The 21,742-nt window shown below is 38.4% G+C and overlaps 1 protein-coding gene across 4 annotated transcripts in view; it reads right to left on the bottom strand.

Annotated features, from left to right (window-relative positions):
• VPS41 (VPS41 subunit of HOPS complex) overlaps positions 1-21,742 on the bottom strand; it is a 175,976-nt gene that overhangs the window by 130,718 nt on the left and 23,516 nt on the right. For all 4 annotated transcript variants that reach the window (XM_032430609.1, XM_032430611.1, XM_032430608.1 and 1 more), the window contains exons 3-4: positions 8,963-9,070; positions 2,647-2,724 (exon numbers count right to left, since the gene is read on the bottom strand). In XM_032430609.1, the coding sequence (XP_032286500.1) occupies positions 2,647-2,724; positions 8,963-9,070 (186 nt within the window). The remainder of the gene's footprint in view (positions 1-2,646; positions 2,725-8,962; positions 9,071-21,742) is intronic.

The following is a 21,742-nucleotide window of genomic DNA, read 5'->3' as shown; positions in this document are numbered from 1 at the left end:
TGGGTTGTTTCTAGTTTGGAGCTATTATGAATTAAGCTACTATAACACTCTTCTATGTATGTTTTGTGTGTGTGTGTGTACATAAGCACTGCACTCACTTGTCTTGAATATATACCTACAAGTGGAACTGCAGGCCACACAGTATTTCTCCTGAAATATTAATGGGAAAACGAGTATCTTTCTTCAACATGCAGAATGATTTGTTTGGTTATTTCTTTTACCTCATATGTATTTAAAGTAAAGTCAGACAGCCTCTAGTGCAATGATTCCAACCCAGCTCAAATAGCAGAATCCCTTGGGAAACTTTGTTAGAAATTCCTCCATGCCCCCACCCCCTGCCAAACAAAACTACCACAATCAAAACTATAAATGCAGTGAATGGGGTGAAGAGATACTGCTTGAGGAAATAAACACTGTGCAAACGTAAGATATTATTATCTTATCTAATTTTAATTTGTTTAAATTATTCCCACTCAGAAGTGAAAACTAAAGTCAGGAGTATTTATTCATTATTTTTAAAAAATATTTGTTCACTCTCGCTGCATTTCTAATGAAGAATAAAGTTTTGGAATAAAATGGCAACCATTCCATTCAAAGAAAAGCAGCAAATTCAAGTCATAATAGTATTTTTAGAATTGAAAGAATCCTTTTTAAAATGGAGTGATACAGAGCCCCACAAAGCAATCACATCATCAGAAACAGGAAAATAAAATAATAGAGGAAAAAACTCGGAGATGAGAAGCTGCAGACTAAGGCTCCTTTCAAAAGAGGACAGTATGAAACTTGTCACCTGAAAGTCATATGCCTAATATGGAAATGTTCATGAAGAAGCCAGGGTCTCCTGAAAAACTTTTTCCATAGAAGACTATCAAATTCTTTGAGAAAGTAAACAAAATACCATCAAATCATCTTCCTCTCCTGCCAGAAAAAAAAGAAAAAAGGTAATGGGGAAGGCAAGGCTCTAGAGAACTTCATTTTCGAAGATGTCACATGGGCAGACTGGGAAAAAAAAAAAAAAAAAAGTGTGGGCAAATTTAGGGGGGATGATACCATAAATTACCTGAAAGATGATATGGGATATACTTGACATAAAATTGACATCAGAAAGGATATAAGTGAAGTCTTATACTGTGCAGACACAAAGACTGAATGAATGAATGAGTGAATAAACTCCTACAGCATTTTTCTTGGTTTCTCTTTTGGCAATGGACCCAGCAGGTAGGCCCATGAACCTCAGCAATGAAGCACTGCAATTTCTATACAATATTTAAAAGACTTCTTTAGAAAGCAGAGTGTCACATAATCCTCTACCTAGAGCAGGAAGTTCAAGAGACCAGACAGGTGAGATTTTATTGGGTTGTTTCTTGTTTTGTTTGTTTTTGTTTTAATGGTGAGGAGCTACGGGTAACACCACGAAAAAGAGCTCTTCCCAGCATCAGCTACACGTTTGAATGGATGGCAACTGAAAGAACAAACGTTTAAGTCACCAAGATGGGTGTCCAGGATGTAGATGGAGGGTCCAACTTATATTCCTCTTGTCTGAAAGATGCTGAAGCAAAACAAGAACCCACAGTTTGGGTATTAGTATAATTCGTGTGCGTATGTCCCTTCCTGGACTGTTCCCAAGATTCTGTCAAGACTGAGTGGTTCAGTTTCTTTCAAGTAAAATGAAGCAACCTATTCCTTTCATACACAAGGTGCCAACTTCAGGAACTGTGGTCTCCTTTATAAACTACACCAATGCCTTCTAACAGCTCTTTCAACAAGTGCTGATGCTGTCTTTGAAAAAGTAATGCCTGCCCCCTAAAATGAGCACCCTGTTCACTCCGAATGTTCACATGCATGCAACCATGGATGCTCTTGAAACCTCCAACATCTTAAACACCAAAACCAAGCTTCAAATTCCACATTTCTTTCATCCTCAATGATTCCAAATCACAATTAAAAAATTAAAAAGCCTAGCTCTTTACTTTCAATCAATATAATCCCCCAAGAATCCAAGCATCAAAACAGTCACATAAAATAACAGCTTTCTATATTTAAAAGAGATAAACTGAACCAGCAAGGTGATCAATCAATCTTCAGTTACATTTGGGATCTAGAAAAGATGGTGGGGCACGTACTTACAATTGACCAAATGAGGGGGCTTCATACTTTAAGGATTTCACAACTTCCCCTGTATGTAAATTAGGACCAGTATTCACTAATAAAAGCAGTACTTTTTCTTTAATAACAATTCACCTAGATATTCCGCACTGTTCTAATTTAAAAAGAACACATACAGAAGTATTTTAAATACTCCATTTAAAGTCAAATGGATGACTATAATTAACTAAAGAATTACAATTCAACAGATTTATAAAAATAAATTTTTAAATGGTGTTTATATATAAAGATACAAAGTCAAAATATAAAATGTATATATATATGCCTATATATATATTTACAGACCTCGGCCGTTTTACGTTCACCTTTATAATTTTTAGCATATACTATAAAATTCAGAGTTACATCCTAAGCACTCTGATTGAATTGATAAAGGCTCTTTCTTTAGACTATTACAACAAACTGCTAAAGCTAATATTGTAAAGCATAAATTTTCAGCATGAAGTCTAGTTCATACATTATTTTATACTGTATACTTACTACATCAAACTTCTGAGTGATGTTCCCCTGGACATCAAGTAAATAAACCTTGCCATAATGGGTGCCCAGTGCCAAAAACTGCAAGAAGAACAGAGGGGTCAGTTTATTAATGTACCATTAATACACATTTAGTAATCAAACCATTTTCAAAGTCAAGACTCTGAATGTGTAAGTGGTCCGCAATGCCTTGGAAGATACATACTCCTTGGAGAAGGCTTGTTTCCAGCTTCAGGGAAATAACAGAGCAGCGCCTACTTTATTGTGAGAGTGCGAGCTGGCTGTCAGAATGACTCATGAGGACCCTCATCTGCTGACAACTAATGGTGTGTATGCGGTCCGTACACAATGCCTGATGGACTAAGGCTGCAGATTCCAGTGTAGCTGGGAAAGCATGACCAACCTACAGTTGAGCTCGAAGTAAGAAGGGAATGATTAACCCCCCCATAATTTATGGCAAATGTGTAAATCTGTGCTATCATTTAAGTTTAACAATATACACATGCACAAATGACAAAGTATGATTTTTTTTTTTTTTTAGAAAGGGAAATCTAAGTCATGCTGAGAGATGAAAAAGCTTGGAAGTATTTATACTATCAGTTAGCATTTAGATGCCTCTATAAAAGTTAATGTATAATACTGAGTGTAAATGTTTATATTCTAATGCAAAAAAAATCCTCTTCTGTCACAAAATAACTGCTAAGCTACATATTCATTTTATGGTATGAAATAGTTCGTATCTCCCACTGTTCCTTTAATTCTTTGAACTAACCCTAAACAAACATGAAGAAACTTTAGGACTACCTGAAATATGACATGAGATTTTTCTTCCTTTTTTCTTCTTTCAGCATAACTCAAATAGTTCCAAATTCTATGTATTTCATTGCATGTGAGCATGCTTCATTGCAACCTATAATGAAATGCTCAAATTTACAGGCACTACTAAGCGTTTCAGTCAAGCAGCACAATCTTTATAAAAATAACCTTACAGAAAGTCAAGATTTGAAAGGATTTTATCGAAATGGAATTGCTTAAAATGAAATTTCAGTTCAGGCACTTAAAATATGAAGCTACATTAAAGAGAAGTCACAAAAAGGGAAAGAAGGGGTTCATTAGAAATTCATCCCCTGCAATGCCTTTCACTCCTGCAAGGTTGCCTTTTTTCAGGAAGAAAAAAGTCCCCCGGGTAAAAAAATCAATACTGGTTAATAAAACATCAGGTGTGCAGACATAACTAGGTATGACGATTCCAGCACACAGGCCTGCCTGAATGCACCGGGTGCCATGCCGATTACTCATCCAGGGAAGACAGCAAGCCTGCTGGAAACGGGATGCCTGGGCCCCGCAAAGGAAGGGGCAAGAGGTAATTCTAGGGGGAAATTAGTCTGAATATTTAAACCAAACTGGGATGTTGTATCCAAAGCAAAAGAACATTCTAATCAGAAACAGAGGACTCAGATGGCTCAGATGGTTGTAATTTTTTTTTCCCACAGTGACTCTGACAGTACTTGAATTAAAAAAAAAAAAAAAAAAAAAACCTGCATAATACTAACTAAAAACAAATACTCTGCCTCTTTCTGAGGCTATGATAAAACAATGAGTCTTAAAAGCTCACTGCACCCCAAGTATTCGACGGTATTGATTCTCCTCATAAATACCGTGTTTAGTTTGTTAGAAAAGTAAAGGGGCTTGGATCCTAAAGGTGCTTCAGTACTGGGTGATTCTCCAAAGCCTCTGTGAAGGCCATTCTTGAACTTCCAATGATACTTTGTTTTATCAAAAGTTTTAAAGCTTCTATGCAGAGTACCCAAATATTAATTCCTTTCCTTTTTCCTTTTTCAAAATTACTAGTTTGACTCATTTAATATTTAAGATGGAAAGAAAACACAAAATAATTATTTTGATTTTATAGTTTCAACCTGAAACTGTAATTACTTTATGAACCAAAAATCCAGTGGTTTCAGGGTGCCCAGGTGGCTCAGTCGGTTAAGTGTCCAACTCTTGATTTCAGCTCAGGTCATGATCTCAGGGTCATGAGATCCATACACTGGGCGTGGAGACCGCTTAAGATTCTCTTTCCCTCGCCCTGCACCCTCCCACCTCTGTCTCTCTAAAAAGAAAAAAAAAAATACAGTGGTTTCTATGACAAGTTACCTTTTGTTTACTAAAACATTTCATCATTTGGATTAAATTGTTGCTGAGGCCTTTTAGAAATTAATAACTTCACTGCTCTTAAAAAAACAAGTTTGATAAGACAACTGTATAGGTCTTAGAAAATTTAACTACTGAAATTATTGATGAGTCATACTTTCACTTGCTAATAGTTTTGGTTATTCAAAAATTCAACAAAAACGGGCGAAATTGGCCACAAATCACAAAAGTAAATTCAAATCCTTTCAGTGCGACTCTTTCTGGCCTTTAAAAGCCTTGAGCTTTTGTAACTATTAAATTTTTTTTTTAACCTGAGAACACTTAAAATCCAGGATGGGCACAGAACAAGCATAATTTAATTACCCCCCTTCATGTTTAATTACAGAAACTTGACTCCCTTTACAAAAGTACCAGATGGACATCCAATCCTTCTGACCCATCCCATCCCCTGGCATAACTACTCTGAACGAGTGGACTTTGTGTAAGTAAAGAAGAAGAAGTGACAAGCTTTGGACACTATGAAGGAAGCAAGTAAGAGCACATTTCCTATGTGACCAGCTGTATACTATCACCTATGTTCCTCATAGCGTTTTGTAGTATTCAAAACATCAGAGCAGGGAGTGCCTTTAACTACACATGAGAAACTAAGTCCCAGGAGTTGATGTGACTTCCCTGGAAACAGTCCATCAGTGGCAGAGCAAGGGCCTAAATTAAGAGCCAAAATACTCTCAACTGGATCAGAAGCCTCATAAATAGAAACATGGGCATCAGATTAAGAGTGTGTGTTCCAAAAGTCAGCACTGATGACAATTTCCACTGTCAATTTCCTTGACTGAGTTGGTTTAATTATGGTGTTAATCAAGTTTGATCCCTGGGCAGGCAAACTGTGTTCTCCCTTTCATCTGTTCAGAGGTTCAACCGTATATGCTTAGACAATAAGCAGGTATTACTTAAAAGGGTGATGGTATAATAAAGGAGATAGATTAAAAAGACTGATTAATTAAATTTAAATTAAAGAGTATGCTTAAAATGGCAGCATCTCTAAGACCCTATGGAACATGGCCGATGTCAGCTACGCTTAACTCTCAAGGAGGAATTAGACAATAGACCCTGAGGCAGATAGGACAGGCTTGTAGTAGAGACCATTTTAGGCAGAATGGATACAACTTGCTCAAAGGCATGGAGTCACATAAAAGGCAGAACAAAGTTAAGAAACAACAAGTGGTTATATATGGCAGGAGCATCCAGTTTGTGCCCAGGGGAAGAGACAAGTGATGAGTCTGGAAGTTCGGTTAATAGGAAACATCTGAATATTTATGGAGATGAAAGGTAGGAGAGGAAAAGGGTGTAGGAGAGGGTGTCCAAATCACGAAACATCAGGAAACCCAAGAATTCTGGGGAGGATTACATGATCAGATTTGAATTTCTGGAAGATGACTTTAATAGAAAGGAGTGTTGTGGCTGGACCAGAGTGAAAGCAAATCTGCAGAAAAGTAGATTGCCTGGCAAGGTGTGTGTTAGTTCCAGGAGAAATGACAAGTGTCTGAACTGAAAGATGAGGGCTCAGGATGGGAGTGGGCTCAAGCAGCTGAGATGGGGTAGAATCGGGCAGAAGGGACACTGTGAGTAAAAACAGCCAAGAGTTGCTACCAGAACACCACCCGTGCAGCAAAAAGCGGGAAGACATAAAGCCAACTGCAGGAGAGGGCAAGATCTTAGGGGGGTTTACACACCACAGTAAGGAGCTTAGACTTTATGTAGCAGATGGTGAAAATCACACAAGGGTTTTAAACCTGTACTTTCAACAGATCATCCTGGCAACCCGGTGGCAGAAGGCTTTAAAGTAGAAAAATGAGAGGCCTGTGAGTGCAGGCAGGGGAAGTGCGAAAATCATCAGGACTTAGGAATGACTGGCTGGAAGCAAAGGAAGAGTCAGCTTTGGTTTAGGTGACAAAAGAGACTGTGATGCCGCCAAATGGGAGAGATCAAAAACCGATGAGAGATTAGAGATGGAAAAGAAGATGCATTCGTTATGGGTGTGCTGAGTTTCAGGCACAAACAGAACAAAAGGAAGAACTGTTTAAGAGGCACGGGGATAAAGAAGCACACTGCTCTGGGGAGGTGTCAGTGTGTAGGTGGTCGTAGGAATTATGACATTTAAAATGAAGAAAAGTACAAACTAAACAGAAATGTGGACAATGGACCAAATCCTGGGAAAACCAACACGTGAGAGAAAGGTGGAGGTAAGGAGAAAGTGAAAGAACCAGAAAGGGACCACAGAAATGATCAAGAGAATAATAAAAGAATGGTGCCGTGATAAAAAGGCTTTAAGAAAGCTTCTCTCAAAGCTTTTGTGTAGAAGGAAAGGTGAGATCCACACTTTTGAAAGCAGCAAAATGTCAGATGGTGAATGGACAGACAAAATGTGGTATGTCCATACAATGGAATACTATTCACAAACAAAAAGGAGTAAAGTACTGATCCAGGCTACATCACAGGTGAACCTCAAAAACATTATGGTAAGTGAAAGAAGCCAGACACAAGAAACCAAAAATGTATGATTCCATGTTTATTCAATATCCAAGATGGGCAAATCTACAGACACAGAAAGAGATTTGTGGTGACATGGGGCTAGGATTAGCATCACTAGGAGAGGAGGGGGGAAATCAACAGCGGTGCAGATCAACAGCGGACAGAAAGACCTCTGAACAGGAGGAAGAAAGCCTCCCGTGGGGAAGGATGGGCATGGATCCAGATGAGTTGGGAAAGGGGTCAGGAGCCGAGGCTCATCATACCTGAGAGATTCGATTTTCTTAATTATATAGAAATGGCATCCTCAGAGTGAAGGGATAGCGGCTGAGAAGACAGACTGAGAACTAAAGGAGCTGATGATGAACAAATCATCAACAGTGTTTGGCTTGAGGGGCACGACAAAGGACAGGGACGTAAGGGAACTGAAGACACAGGTAGAAAATGAGGCTAGTTAACCATCTGACAGACACAAGAAATTAAATAAAGAACAGATTCAAGATCAGAGCTCCCTAAAGTCACAAAACAGGGTTAGTAGGAAAATTAACACAAAGGCTTGAAGGATAAAAGGGGTCACCAGAGAGCAGACTGAAAGATCCTCAAGTTCCAGGTACAGATGCCATCTAGATGTGGCCTTACCGGTGGAGAGATGAGACAAGGCAGAGGGAAAGGTCTGCAAGAAGGACGGCAAGGCCAGTCTTCAGTGAGTGAAGCAAAACGAAGAGGAATTTGGGACATGACAGCAATGGGAGCAGGAAGATGGCAACAATGGGAAGGGGTAGATGGTGGTACATCCTAACAAGAGGTGTCCCAAAGGAGGGGGGTGTCTGGTGAAGCAAGAGAGAACAAACGAACGTTCTATTAACATGGTGAATGAATACAGGAATCTGTTTACAGCGGAATGAGACCTGAAGGAAAAAGGAAGGGTAGGGACAAGGAGGAGGACGAGGCAACACTGCTGGTAACACAGGATCAAGCCAGGAGATGGATCAGACTTGGGAGGTTTGCCTCACACAAGGGGCCCATCGGGAAGAAGAGGGCAATGATTCAAACGGCCCGGTCTCCAGTACTCCGCTTGCAACACATTTTGTTTTTGTCCAAGAATAGGCTAAAGGTGCTGTATAGCACTTAGGCTGGACTCAAACTTGGTGGGGGTTTTGTTACGGCAAAGATTAAAATGTGGAATATATTAATTCATTCATAGGTCATACAAGTAATCATTTGGGGCCTTTCTACTGATTCCTAACACTTCCAGTGTAATCTCTTCTGCTCTTACGAAAGCACGGAGGACTAAACCATTTCCAATCTTAACACTTCCCAACTCTACTACTTATGGTTTGAGGAATTTAAAGTGATAGAGTTGCCAAGAACTACTTGCTATAAATCTTTCACATCTATCTAAAGTCTACATGATACACCCTTGCAGTGTGTGTGGGGGGGCATGTGTGCGCAAATACATACATATAATACTTTTGGTTGTTGTTTTCAGTCTTTTGTTGGAGATGAAGAAGAAAGGAAGAGTGGGAGGGAGACACAATTACTGGAAAAAGCCAGCACCAAGAGCATCAGGACTCTAAAGTATAAACAAACTTACAAGAGAAACAACTTACAGAAGAATCCTCTAGAAGGGCTATCTTACCTTGTCGTGGACTGTCATGCAGCTAGCTGCATCCTTCTGAAGGATTTCAGTTACCCCATTGGAAAGCCTTTCATACTTCAGTTTGGGCTCCTCTTCACTTTCTTCTTCCTGCACAAAGAGCAGAGAAAATGACAGCCATCACGGATTCATTTGAAATAGTAAGACTCAAAACACATTTCTTAAGGGGAACCCAGAGATGGCTTCCTCAATGATTGTCAATAACTACAACTACAGCTCAAGGTTAAGATCTTCAGGTTTCATTTTTCCAACTGGGTGTATCAGCTGCTACAACTTCACCAGCAGAATACATTCAAAGGTTGAAAACAGGAGTATATGTTCTTACTGCCGATAGTATTCAACTCTGGCATATTAGAGTAAATACGAAACTATCTGGCCACGTATGCCAATAAAAGATGTGTGGGCAAAATACTTGTCAGTTTGACCTCACGGACATAAAACACTCACAGCAGGGAGATAGGAATACAATAAACCTCCAAAGACATGGATTTTGTATCTCAAGACTATAAATATTTTTGTCAGATTTGAGAATATCTCATTTTAGTTAGAAAAATATAATTACAAAAAATCAAAGAAAGAAAATTGTAAATTTTATATACAACAAAATGTATTTATACCTTCAGATAAAATATAATATTTATTTTTCAAAACTTATAATCCATGATCATTTGTTAGAAAATGTATTGTTTACTTTCATCTGAATAAACCTAATGTGTTAAAAATTTCTTTTTCTTAAATGTATTAAAATTTCTTAATCATTTTGTACACATTATTACTAACTTTGTATGTTCAACCTCACTGTTGATACACCTTATCCTATCCTTAATCCTCACAGTTATGGAGTTAAGTTAGGAACCTATATTGACTGTGAAGGCTCTGAATTAAATCAAGGATAATTATAAAGATTATTACAATGATTCAGATAAAGATGTTATTTTACTGTATCAATATGTGATGAGAAACGATAAAATGTGCATGTACCAACAACTGTGGCAGGATAAAGCTGGCCAAAATAGAAGTTCATAAACATAATCTACCCACTGACATTCCCTTCAAAAATAATTGTAGAGTCTTCACTTCCAGGCTAACATTCGAGTAGCGTGAGGCACGCCAATGCACCCACCCAGAAAAACTAGAAAGCCTTAATGAAATACACAGCAACAGTCGAAGGCGTCAGTGAAAGGGCTGCTGAAGCCACCACCTGAGTTAGAAGGACCAAGGTTCCAAGGTGGTGGAGAAACCGGAGAAAGCGTGGGGAGGTGAGCTGCCCATGCACCAGCCATTCTTCCTGGAGGTATTTACCAATTCGGGGTGTAGGACAAGAGGCTGAAAACCCAAGCTCTGCCTTGGAAGATGGCCACTGCTGAGGGTAGGAAAAGCAGCAAACCTTCTGGTACTCGTAGGGCTCGAGTAACAAAACCGGCAGCTTGAAGGGCTAAGATCCCAGTGGAGAAGAGAGGCAGACAAGTGGGCTTGTTACACAACCACTTTTCCCCATAAGACAACTGCTAATTTCCAAAGTAATATGGGGCAAGAGGCTAAAAAGCTAAACAGAAAGCCTCAAAAATGCAAACCAGCTGCCTCGATGTGCTGAGAAGATAAGAAATAGAGTTCAGGAATTACCAACAAATGAAATCCTGATGAATACCACAGGCTAACTGGAACTCCTGGTCCCCAAGGGACACACAAAAAAAGTGCTTACCAAAACTTCAATCTGTCTCAGACTCAGTAACGCCTGACTGGATTAAGGTACGTATGTAACCCCCAACCTACCTGTCCAGTAAAGGACAGGGTGACTCCTGAGAGAAAGAAAACTTTTTAGAGTACAAAAACTACTCGGGACTCTACCATTTTCACTTACAATACTAAGAATAAAAAATAATAAAATCAGTTTAAAAAATCACCAGGTATGCCACAGGACAGGACCAAGTAACTAAAAGTCAAGGGGAAAAAAAGACCATAAAAACAGACCCATGGGTGACCTGGAGTTAGCAAAAAGGGCTTTAATAAGACTATGATTCATATGTTCAATAAGAGAGGAGAAGACAGATGAAAAGACAGAAATTTTCAACAGGGAATTGTATTCCATAAAAAAGAATCAAGTGGAAATTTTAAAAGTGAGAAATGTCACTGAAACTAAGAACGCAACAGATGGCTTAGCAGAAGACAGGATTAGTGAAGTGTAAAACAGGTCAAAAAATATCCAAAGGGAAGGCACAGTAGAAAAACGGATGAAAAATACAGAATAGGAGATATGTGGAACACAAGGAAAAGGGCTAATGCTTTTAATTACACTCCTAGAAAAATAAAAATGGGGGGGGCAGGAACAATATTTAAAGAGGTTAACAACGGAGAATTTCCTGTAACTGACAGACATCATCCCAGGAATTCAAGAAGCTTTGTAATCCCAAGCAAGATAAATATGAAGAAAATCACACCTGGGTACATCATCGTCAAAGAAAAATTACTCGTAGAGTATTAAGTGCTGGGCCTGGTGAAGATTATGACTGACAGGACACACCAGGCAGAGATGCAAACTCAAATGTCAAGAGAAGTCTTTACCTCTGGGGCACAGAACTGCATTATCGCATGGAAAGGATGATACTCATCAAACACCATGAAGCAGACTTAACATCAGATTCCTCCATTCTCTTGACTTTAAAAAAAACAAACACTGGAGAGTTAAATATAATTATTCCATTTTATAGATTTTTAGTACAAAATGATGATCAGAAATTTTAATTTCATCAAGACACATATACGAAGCCAAAATTCAAGTTGTTATGAATGCCCTAAAGTTAATGATTGTATAACACACTACCCTATTGCCTATGAAAATGATGCTACAAATCACAACAGAAAATAAAGCTACAAAGCCTCCACAATTTCTATGCCTACAAATAACTATGAACTGTGTGATCAATAGGAAATGTTTAAAAATGTATTTAGCAGGTGCATTAGTTATCTACTGCTGCATACATATTATGCCAAAGTTTACTGATTTAAAACAATAAATATGTATTATTAATTTTAACTATTAAAATATGAATTTAACAGTTCTATGGGTAAGCAATACAGGAGGCTTAGCTGGGTGGTTCAGACTTAAGGTCTCTCACGGGGTTTCAGGCAAGATGTCCACTGAGGCTGCAACCATCTGAACGCTTGACTGGGGTTAGGGTATCTGCTTCCACAATGGCTCACTCAAATGGTAGGTAAGTTGGTGCTGGATGTGGATAGGAGGCTTCAGTTCCTCACTTCATGGACCTCCGTCTGGGTTGCCAGAGTGTCCTCAGAACATGGAAAGGGACTTCCCCCACAGTGAGTGATCCAAGAAAAAGCAAAGTTGAATATGACCTAGCCTACACACTTCTGTAGTATTCTATTGATCATACAGGTCAGCCACAATTCAGTGTGAGAGGGGAGGTCACAACAGCAGGAATAATATGTGAGGATCATTGGGGGCCATTGTGCAGGCTAGCTACAAAAGTCTGCTTCTCCCTCTCTACCCCACCCCCTGCTCGTGCTTTCTCACTTCCTCACTCTCTCTCATAAATAAAATCTTTAAAAAAAAAATCAATATTCCATGTCTCTGATGAGCTATCAAATTTTCTTACCCCAGTATATAAAGCTATTAGTTCTTTATTTAGCAAGAGCATTAAAAATCAAAAATGATGGGGGCGCCTGGGTGGCTCGGTCGTTAAGCATCTGCCTTCGGCTCAGGTCATGATCCCAGGGTCCTGGGATCGAGTCCCACATCAGGCTCCCTCCTCAAGGGGAAGCCTGCTTCTCCCTCTCCCACTCCTGCTGCTTGTGTTCCTGCTCTCGCTATCTCTGTCTCTGTCAAAAATCAAAAATGATGTATTCACTGCTAACCTTCTAAGAATAACTTTAAGAACAAATAGCGACAAAAGGAAGTTTAACAAGCATGGTTATCTAAAAGACCTATACTTCTTGGGGCACCTGGATGGCTCAGGTAGTTAAGCATCTGACTCTTGATCTCAGCCCAGGTCTCGATCTCAGGGTCGTGAGTTCGAGCCCCACATTGGACTCCACATAAAAAATAAAATAAAATAAAATAAAATAAAATAAAACAAAACAAAATACCTATACTTCTTTAAAAAGATAATTGATGATAATCAACCCAAGGAGCTGTCATATGTCAAAAGTGACCTGTTGTTAAAAATAGTGAATTAACCACGTCTAAAAAAACCTACAAAAAGGAAAATTACAAAAAGCAACAAATAAACACTTCTACTTATGGACCTACAAGCAAGAAATGGAAATCCTTACAAAGTTAACATTAAATGTGGCAAAGATGACATGTGCCTTCTGAAGTAAATGTATTAAACACAAATTGAATCCTGAATGCTAGTCTTTATAATAAGATACCACATGTTGCTCAAGTCTGGACATCAAATGTGCATCCAATGTGAAAAGTTAATTCTAGCCTCTTGACTGTTTTGCATAAAAGCACTCATCCACGGACCATTAGATAAAGTTACTGTAAATAAGGTTTGCCTGTCTTATTTATAAGTGAAAACTAAATAATTTCTCTCACATAAATATACAAAAATAAATACTTTCACAACACAGCTCACTGAAGCATTCGTGCTAGGCTTCAAACCATAAATAAAATGAAAACTCCGATATTAGGCACTTGATGTAGCATTTCATGCTTTTCTGACAGGTATCTTTTATGTTAAGTTAAAAAGCAGGCTAAAGGTGAATTTTTAAGGCTTTTTTTTCTGCTTGCTGTAAACAAAGAAAATGGAAAATGATTCAAAAATACAATTCATGGAGGTTATTCTACTGCTGCAGAATATATATCACATTTTAAATACAATTTAAGAAAAAAATCAAGCAGACTTAATATAGTTTCACCTTTAAAAAAATTTAAGCAGAAAGGTTTTGTGCAGTTTTAATTTCCATGGAAAACAACCTAGTGTTAATAAAAGGCAAATCAATAATTTTTGTTAAATTTTAATAATCTTGCAAACCTACAAATAAAACCATCAACAGTCTGAGTTGACATGACAGTTAACTGCGTTTCTATGACAACCTAGTGGAATAGTACAAGTCTTGACTTGCAGCTAAGCGAAGATATGAACAGAGTGACATTTACACATACAAGAAAAATTTGCAGCTTTCCTTTAAAAAGAATCAATTCTTCAACTAACATGGATTTTCACTAAGTGTAGAGCACTTTTAATTAAAGACAAGTCCTTTAAACCATCCTATGTAGGATTCTAAAACACTATCTAAAAATAAATTTCATATCACAGTCATTCCTATGGAGTTTTGAACTTAAAAGCAAAAAAATTACTTTTGTGGATAACAGATTAAGGCAATTAATTTCTGCCTGAAAAACTATTTAGTAATTTGTTACTAACACTGTAGGGTAAATTTTCATGGCAGAAGTCCTATCACCTAACTTACATGTGTACACCCACAAGAATATTGCACTTTTCACCTGATAATTTAAAATTCATGTACAAGAAAAAACTTTTTTGGTGTTTATAACCAATTCTTCATCCTCTTTTAACTTTCTCCATATCTTTCACACATCAGTACATTTTATATACCACTGTTACAGTCCAAAGGAAGACCTGAATTTTACTTTTAAAAAATGTGTGTCACATGAATTCAGGGAGTTAACAAGAGATCGTTACATTTTTTATTGTTACTCTTAATACAGAACTTAAAATTTCTGGATACTATTTCTTTATTAAATGCACTGTTTTTTTATGTTGTTTCTTTTTTTCCCCAAAAATAAAATACGAGAAATACTGAAAGGGAGAGGTGAGCTATCTTATAAGACATGAGTTAAGCTAGTGGAAAATACCAGCAGGTGAGCACTCCCTAACGAATCACAACCTCACTCTACCAGAGATGGCCTTTATCCCATCCAGGTTCACCTATGAGAAAGACCTCAGCTGAACATTCAGGAATTGTGATAAGATGAATGGTTTACTTGGCCTCATGTCACCACTGCATCTGACAAGGGTCAAATCTTTTTAATATCCAATTCTTTAAAGCCAGATACAATAGGAACACTACCAACATCAAAAAAAAAAAGTCGTTTAAAAAAAAAATGCAGTCTGAACTTCCAGGGTAAAAAACCAAGTGTTAATAAAAAGCAAAAGAATCATCAACCATGGGTATGAAGGTATAAAAGAAAAGCCAGAACATTCTCTACAGAATTCTAATTAGCTTAAGGGGAACTGAAATATTCAAAACTGGTAGGCACCTTTGTAAGTTTGATACTTAAAAAGCTACTCAAATCTAGTATCGGAACATTTGAATTATAGAAAATCTGTATTTAAAAAAATTTTTTCTTTACAAAGTGAATTATTTGTTTTTTTTTTTTGTTATTATTTGTTGTTTGGTTGGGCAGGGGGGAGAGGGAGAGAGGGAGAAAGGGAGAGAGAGAATCCCAAGCAGACTCCAGACCCAGCACAGAACCTGACATGGAACTTGATCTCACTACCCTGAGATCATGACCTGAGCCAGAATCAAGAGTTGAACACTCGACCAACTGAGCCACCAGGCGCCCCAAATAATCCACTTTGAAAGAAGTCCCATGACATACTGAAATCTTTATGATCACTATTTAGTAGAGAAGGCAGAGGGAGAACAGAAAAATAAAACAGTTGAGCCAAATACAAATAATTTTTTTTTAAAAAAGTGTAATTCAAACTATACTGTAAGTCATTCAAAACACATAATTTGAGTCTCAAAAACATAACTAACAAATTTTTAAGAAACAGACTTATTCTATTCACTACAACAGGGTATTATCAACAAAGTCAAGAACTATATATTTTATTGTGTAAATACGCCTATTTGAAACTATAATGTTATCAGTAAACATACATACATATACATGCACATTACAGGACATCCCCAAATACATCATGTCAATCTTGAACTTCACATGAAAGAATAAAAGAGATCTATGATGAGAAAAAACTGCATAAAGACCCTGAACATAAGATTCATAATTAATCATGGACTAATGATTCCAATGAGCCCTGTTCTGCCTACCACCCCCTCCTCACAAATGAATGTTACCTCCTTAAAAGGGCAAGTGCAACCATTAATTATTGTAGGCTAGAGTTCTATTACAGAAAATAATTTTCTTTACACAAAAAGATGGCTGGGTAGGAAAGATGGCTTTATATATCCTTCCAAATGTCAAAACATATCAAGAAAACTACATAAACAAGCTGAAAGAGTAACTTCTGGTTTCCATTAATAACACAAGGTATTATAGCTGCCTCAATGACCAAACTTTTTAAGAAAGTGACATGGAGATAATGGAATTCATCCACAATAAAACAACTGTGGTCAAAGCTCCCAGGATGCCTTTCCATCAGACTGGTGACAGAGAAGCAATTACATTCTTATATGAATGCAAATAATGTTGTTAAATTTTGACTTTCAAGTAATACTGCTATTACGGAAAACATATTAACCAAAGAAAAGTAGCTGAAATTAGAGCTGATAAATATAACCTAGATGACATGGGTCTACTTTTTCGTCTAGATAATTCACAATGAGTCTATTCATATCCATATATATTTATTTTATTTATTTACTTTTTCGGAGAGGGAGAGAGGAAGAGAGAGAGTGGTGGGGAGAGGGAGAGGGAGAATCGTTAAGCAGGCTCCCACACCCAGAGTGGAGCCTGACACAGGACTCGATCTCACAACCCTGAGATCATGACCTGAGCCAAAACCAAGAGTCGGACACTTAAATGACTGAGCCACCCAGGCACCACCATATCCATATATTTCTAAAAGCATAAAATATATATGGTTACATAAGGGGTTCTCAAACCAAGGGTAATTTTATCCCCCCAAGACATTTATTTGGCAATGTCTGGAGCCATTTTTGTTACCACACCTGAGTGGGAGGAGAAAGTGCTGCTGGCATCTGGTAGGTGGAGGCCAGAGATGATGCTAAACATCCTACAATGTACAGGACAATCTCCCAGAACAAAAATTATCCTGCCAAAAATGCCAACAGTCCCAAGGTTAAGAAATCCTGGGTTAAATAAATTTCATAAGATTAAATGTTATACAGACATTAAAATCTATTTTCAAAGACTTTTAATAACAAAGGGAAGTATTCTTAAAATGTCTTATTAGTTGAAAAAGTAGGTCATAAAACCTGTTTTGCATGATCCAAATTTTATCGAACAAGTTTATGCGGGGGGGAAAAAAATCAGAAGAATAAGCAGCAAAATAGTGACCTTCCTAAGCTTCAGTTTCTTCATCTGTAGACTGGGGGAATGACAGCATGACCTACAACACAGGGTTGCCGCAACCATTACAGAAAATAACAAATAATCACTACTGTGAGCTATTGCCAATATTTTCTATCTTTCTAAGATAAACATGTATTACATTTATTATAGAAATAAATGCTGTTTTTGAAGCCATTGTTCAACATCCTCTTCAAAACTCTATCTACTGAACTAAGATTCTTATCTCTTAAAGCTGCTTTCCTTACCGTAACACTCTGAGTGGAAAAGAGAAAAAGTTGAGCCTCTAATAATTGAAGAGCTCTACTTAAGATTCACAAGCTATGCAATCTTCATAAACCCTGGTCTCTCCTCTGCCCTGTAGCATCAGAATTTCATGTTCAATTCAGGAAGGAAAAAAATAAGGTGAAGGTTCCCATGCCCTGAGCCACATACCATAAACAGGATCAACTCCCATCATTTATTTTATATTGGGAAAGCGATAAGAATATATGGGGGGGGGGGAATGAAAAAAGCAAATAAGCTTTTCATTTCCTTCCAGCCATATGGAATAACCTCACCAATCTTCAAGGTATGCCATTCAGGTGGACAATTTCCGCCACTAAAGCCAACATAACCCTCTTTTCCTTTCTTCCCAATATCCCTTGGTGATCACAAGATCCTGAGAAGCAGGGTTTATGCCTTTTCATTGTTCTGAACTTCACCTAACAAAACTGTGGGTACCTAATAAAGACCAGTGAAAACAAAAGTACGTGAGATACCAGCAGACCGAGTTTAGTAAGAAGCTTTTCTAAGACATTCTCATTTAGATTTCCACTCAGGAAAATCCAAATCATAAGCTATCAGCAAAAGGAACTGCAGAGATCATCTAAACTATGTGTTATTTCATAGACAGGGGAAGGGGGGTGGGAGGGGGTGGAAGGAGCCTGGGAGGTAGAGGCACTAAACTGAGGGAAGGGAATAGCTATTCTGAAACAGCAGAAATTAGAATTATAATCATACAGAAATGAAGCTCTACCACCTAATTACAATAGCAGATAGAGACCTTACAAACTCAATTTTCATGAAAAACTTACATTTATAATTTATATACTTATTGTTATATGGACAAGGAAAATGCCCCAGTCCCTGAGATTATTTTATGCTTTAGAGGACATTAAATACTTCTCAAACATCTTTCAATTGTACACTCCATATTCCAGATGCAAAGAAGCACCCTGCTGGTCACCCCCAACCAAAGTCTCAGACAGCTTCTCAAAAATTTCCATGAAGAAACAGATAAAGATTAAAAACCTACAATAGTAATAACAATTAAGACAAAGTATTAACCAGAATCAAGGAGAAACTGATACATATGCTGAATATGAATGTGAGTTCATGACACGCCTTGATTTGCTTCAGGGAAATATAATCTGAACAAAAGTAAAAAGATGCTTTAGCTCACCCACCAACCCTCCACGCCCGTGACCCAGAACCTGTCCCATTCAACCAGATGCCCAACCCACCCTTCAGGGACTGTCTTCTCCAGGAGGTGACTGTCTGCAGCCTCTACCCACTATTTCTCCACGCCTGCACTTTCAGCCCTGGCCACCATCTGTCCACATCTTTCTCCTACTGGCAGAGACCAAAAGCTGCTAATGTGTGGCAGGGCATTATTGATGGTCCCAGAGTCCCAGCCGAAAGTACTGCAGGACCAAGAGAATGCTGGTAGCAGGAAGGGGGGGCACTGCAGGGAACCAGAGAACATTCAGAAAGGTGAAAAGTAAGAATGCAACAGTAAACCAGAAAACGGAATCATTAATAAGTCCAAGGGCTAGCACTTTTTAAAGACAATAGAATAAGAGCGCCTGGGTGGCTCAGTTGGTTAAGCGACTGCCTTCGTCTCAGGTCATGATCTTGGAGTCCAGGATTGAGTCCCGCATCAGGCTCTCTGCTCAGTGGGGAGTCTGCTTCTCCCTCTGACCCTCCCCTCCTCATGTTCTCTCTCTCTCAAATAAATAAATAAATAAATAAATCTAAAGACAATAGAATGAGATAACCACAGAATACACTGAGAAAATAAAAGTCATCCCAGTACTACCCATCTCCTGCAGAAGGGCATCTGGCCTAGACTGTTTTCGCATGTTCTATTAAAAACCCTCAAACAGAAAGTCCCTAAGCTATTTACACTGCCCTATAATAGGGAAATAATAAAAATTTCCCAATTCATTTTGAAAAGATGGTAGGGGCACCTGGGTGGCTCTGCCAGTTAAGAGGCTGACTCTTCACTTCCCCTCAAGTCATGAGATTGAGCCCCACACTGGGCTCTGTGCTCAGTGGAGAGTCTGCTTGAGGAGTCTCCCTCTCTCTCTGTCTCTGCCCCTCCTCCCGCTTGCATACACATGCCTCAAATAAATAAAATCTTTAAAAAAAAACAAAAAAAAATAGGTAGCATAACCCTGACACCAAAACTCCCAAACATCATAGGGGGAAAAAAAAAACAGTTGAGTCATCTCATGTCAGTACTTAAATGTAAAAATTCTAAATAGAATATAATAAATTAAACCCCAGCATGTATTAATAGAAAACTTTTAAGATCAAATATTATAAAAATGCAAAAAATGGTTATTAAGAAATCTGATTTCATCATTTAATAGGCCAAAGAAGAAAAACAATAGAACCACAATGACAGATACTGAAATAGCATTTATAAAGTTTAACCCTCATTTCCGAATCTTTAAAAGAAAAAAAAAAAGTTTCAGTAAATAAAAAGGTTTCTTTCTTGAAAAGCTGAGAATGAATATTTGAATCAAAAGCCAACATGACACTTAACAATGAAGAGAAGCAAGAGGAAACTCATAGGTGTCTATTATCACTTTATTTTTCACAACTGATTTATAAGTTTTAGTCAAGGTAAAAGACAAGACAATGGAAAACAATGTACCCATTGTTGATGGTCTTAATTAAAGATGATATGACTATAGGAAAAGAACAAAACTCTTAAGGCTTGTGATGATTAATAATTTTGTGTCAACCTGACTGGGCATAGAATGCCCAGATATTTGTCAGTCATTACTCTAGGTGTTTCTATGAGGGTGTTTTTGGAAGAGATTAACATTTAAATTGGTAGACTGATTAAAGCAGATTGTCCCGCCCAATATGGGTGGGCCTCATCCAATCAGTTGAAGGCCTGAATAGAACTGACCCTGGGCAGCTTTTTTTCCAGTATTCAAATCTGAACTGAAACACAGGCTCTTTCTTGGTGTCGAGCCTGTGAAACCACTGGCTCTCCTGGGTCTCCAGCTTGCTGACTCACCCTGCAGATTTGGGGACTTGTCAGCTCCATAATCACATGAGCCAATTCCTTATAATAAAGCTCTTTCTCAGATCCCACTGACCTCTCGGATTTTCTCTCTCTCAGAGCCTGCTGGTTCTGTTTCTCTACAGAACGCTGACTGATACACAACACAGCTCCTGCCAAGACAGAGAGCTTGTGTGGGCTGCTGGCCTCTTCCCCCAAATCAGCCCTGAAGACAGTATAAAAGGAAAGAGCAATTCCAGAACTTAACAGCCCCAAGTGAGAGACTCTGGAAGCAACTAGAATCATCCGGAAGGGGGAGCTGTTTAGACATATCACTCACCTCTCCCCAAAGTTGCCTCTGAGGTTTTGCTACCCCCATTCACTAGAGAAATGGGCAGCAACACCTCCGCCCCTGCCCGGGTGAGTATGACCAGCTACACTCACTCTTCGTCTTCTATCCTCCCCCTACCCAAGTGGAGATTAACTCCTCCCAGCGCTGCTCCCTCCAGCCAATCTGCCTCAAGGACACTTTACAAGGACTCAGAACACTCATAGCACAAATTCCCACACTGAAACATATTTTTCGGAAGCAGTCACAGAGAAAAAAATCTAGAGGAGGCTGTAAGAGATATGAAAAATAGGAAATAATGAGAAATGAGAACAATCTTGGTAAAGTTCACTGTCATTTAAAAAAAAAGAAAATTATCCAAATCTAATTACCTCTTTGTTTTATAGTACTTCAAAAAATGAAGATACATTACTTTTGATTTTGCCACATCGTTAAGAAAATGTTTTCAAACACATCCAAGTGTGAATACTGTTATTAGGAAACAAAGGGGTAAATGGAAGCCGGCAAACACCTAAAGTAGCTTAACCCTAGAAGCTGGAGGAGGGTCAGTAAAGGATCTCCAGACTCAGAAGGCACTTTAATACCAAAAAAATGAAGCAAGCCACTCCCTACCATTTACACAGGGTAACGTACTGATAGGAGCAGGGGGGCGGGCAGAAAAACGATCCAGGGCACTATACTGCTATTCTCTGCCCCTATTCTGCACCACATACTCTCCACCAAGCCTGGACCTCAAACCACAGTTTTTATGGAGTGAGGGGCACGGTGGTGAGATCACAGGGTAGTTACCTAAAGTGACACCACCCGTGCACCAGAGGGTCCCTACTAGTTATCCAGAGTGGCGCCACCCGTGCACCAGAGGGTCCC

Source organism: Phoca vitulina, unplaced genomic scaffold, assembly GCF_004348235.1.
Source record: "Phoca vitulina isolate PV1807 unplaced genomic scaffold, GSC_HSeal_1.0 scaffold44, whole genome shotgun sequence".
Taxonomy (NCBI): domain Eukaryota; kingdom Metazoa; phylum Chordata; class Mammalia; order Carnivora; family Phocidae; genus Phoca; species Phoca vitulina.
The sequence above is the reverse complement of the archived record's forward strand: the minus strand, read 5'-3'. Positions and strand labels throughout refer to the sequence as shown.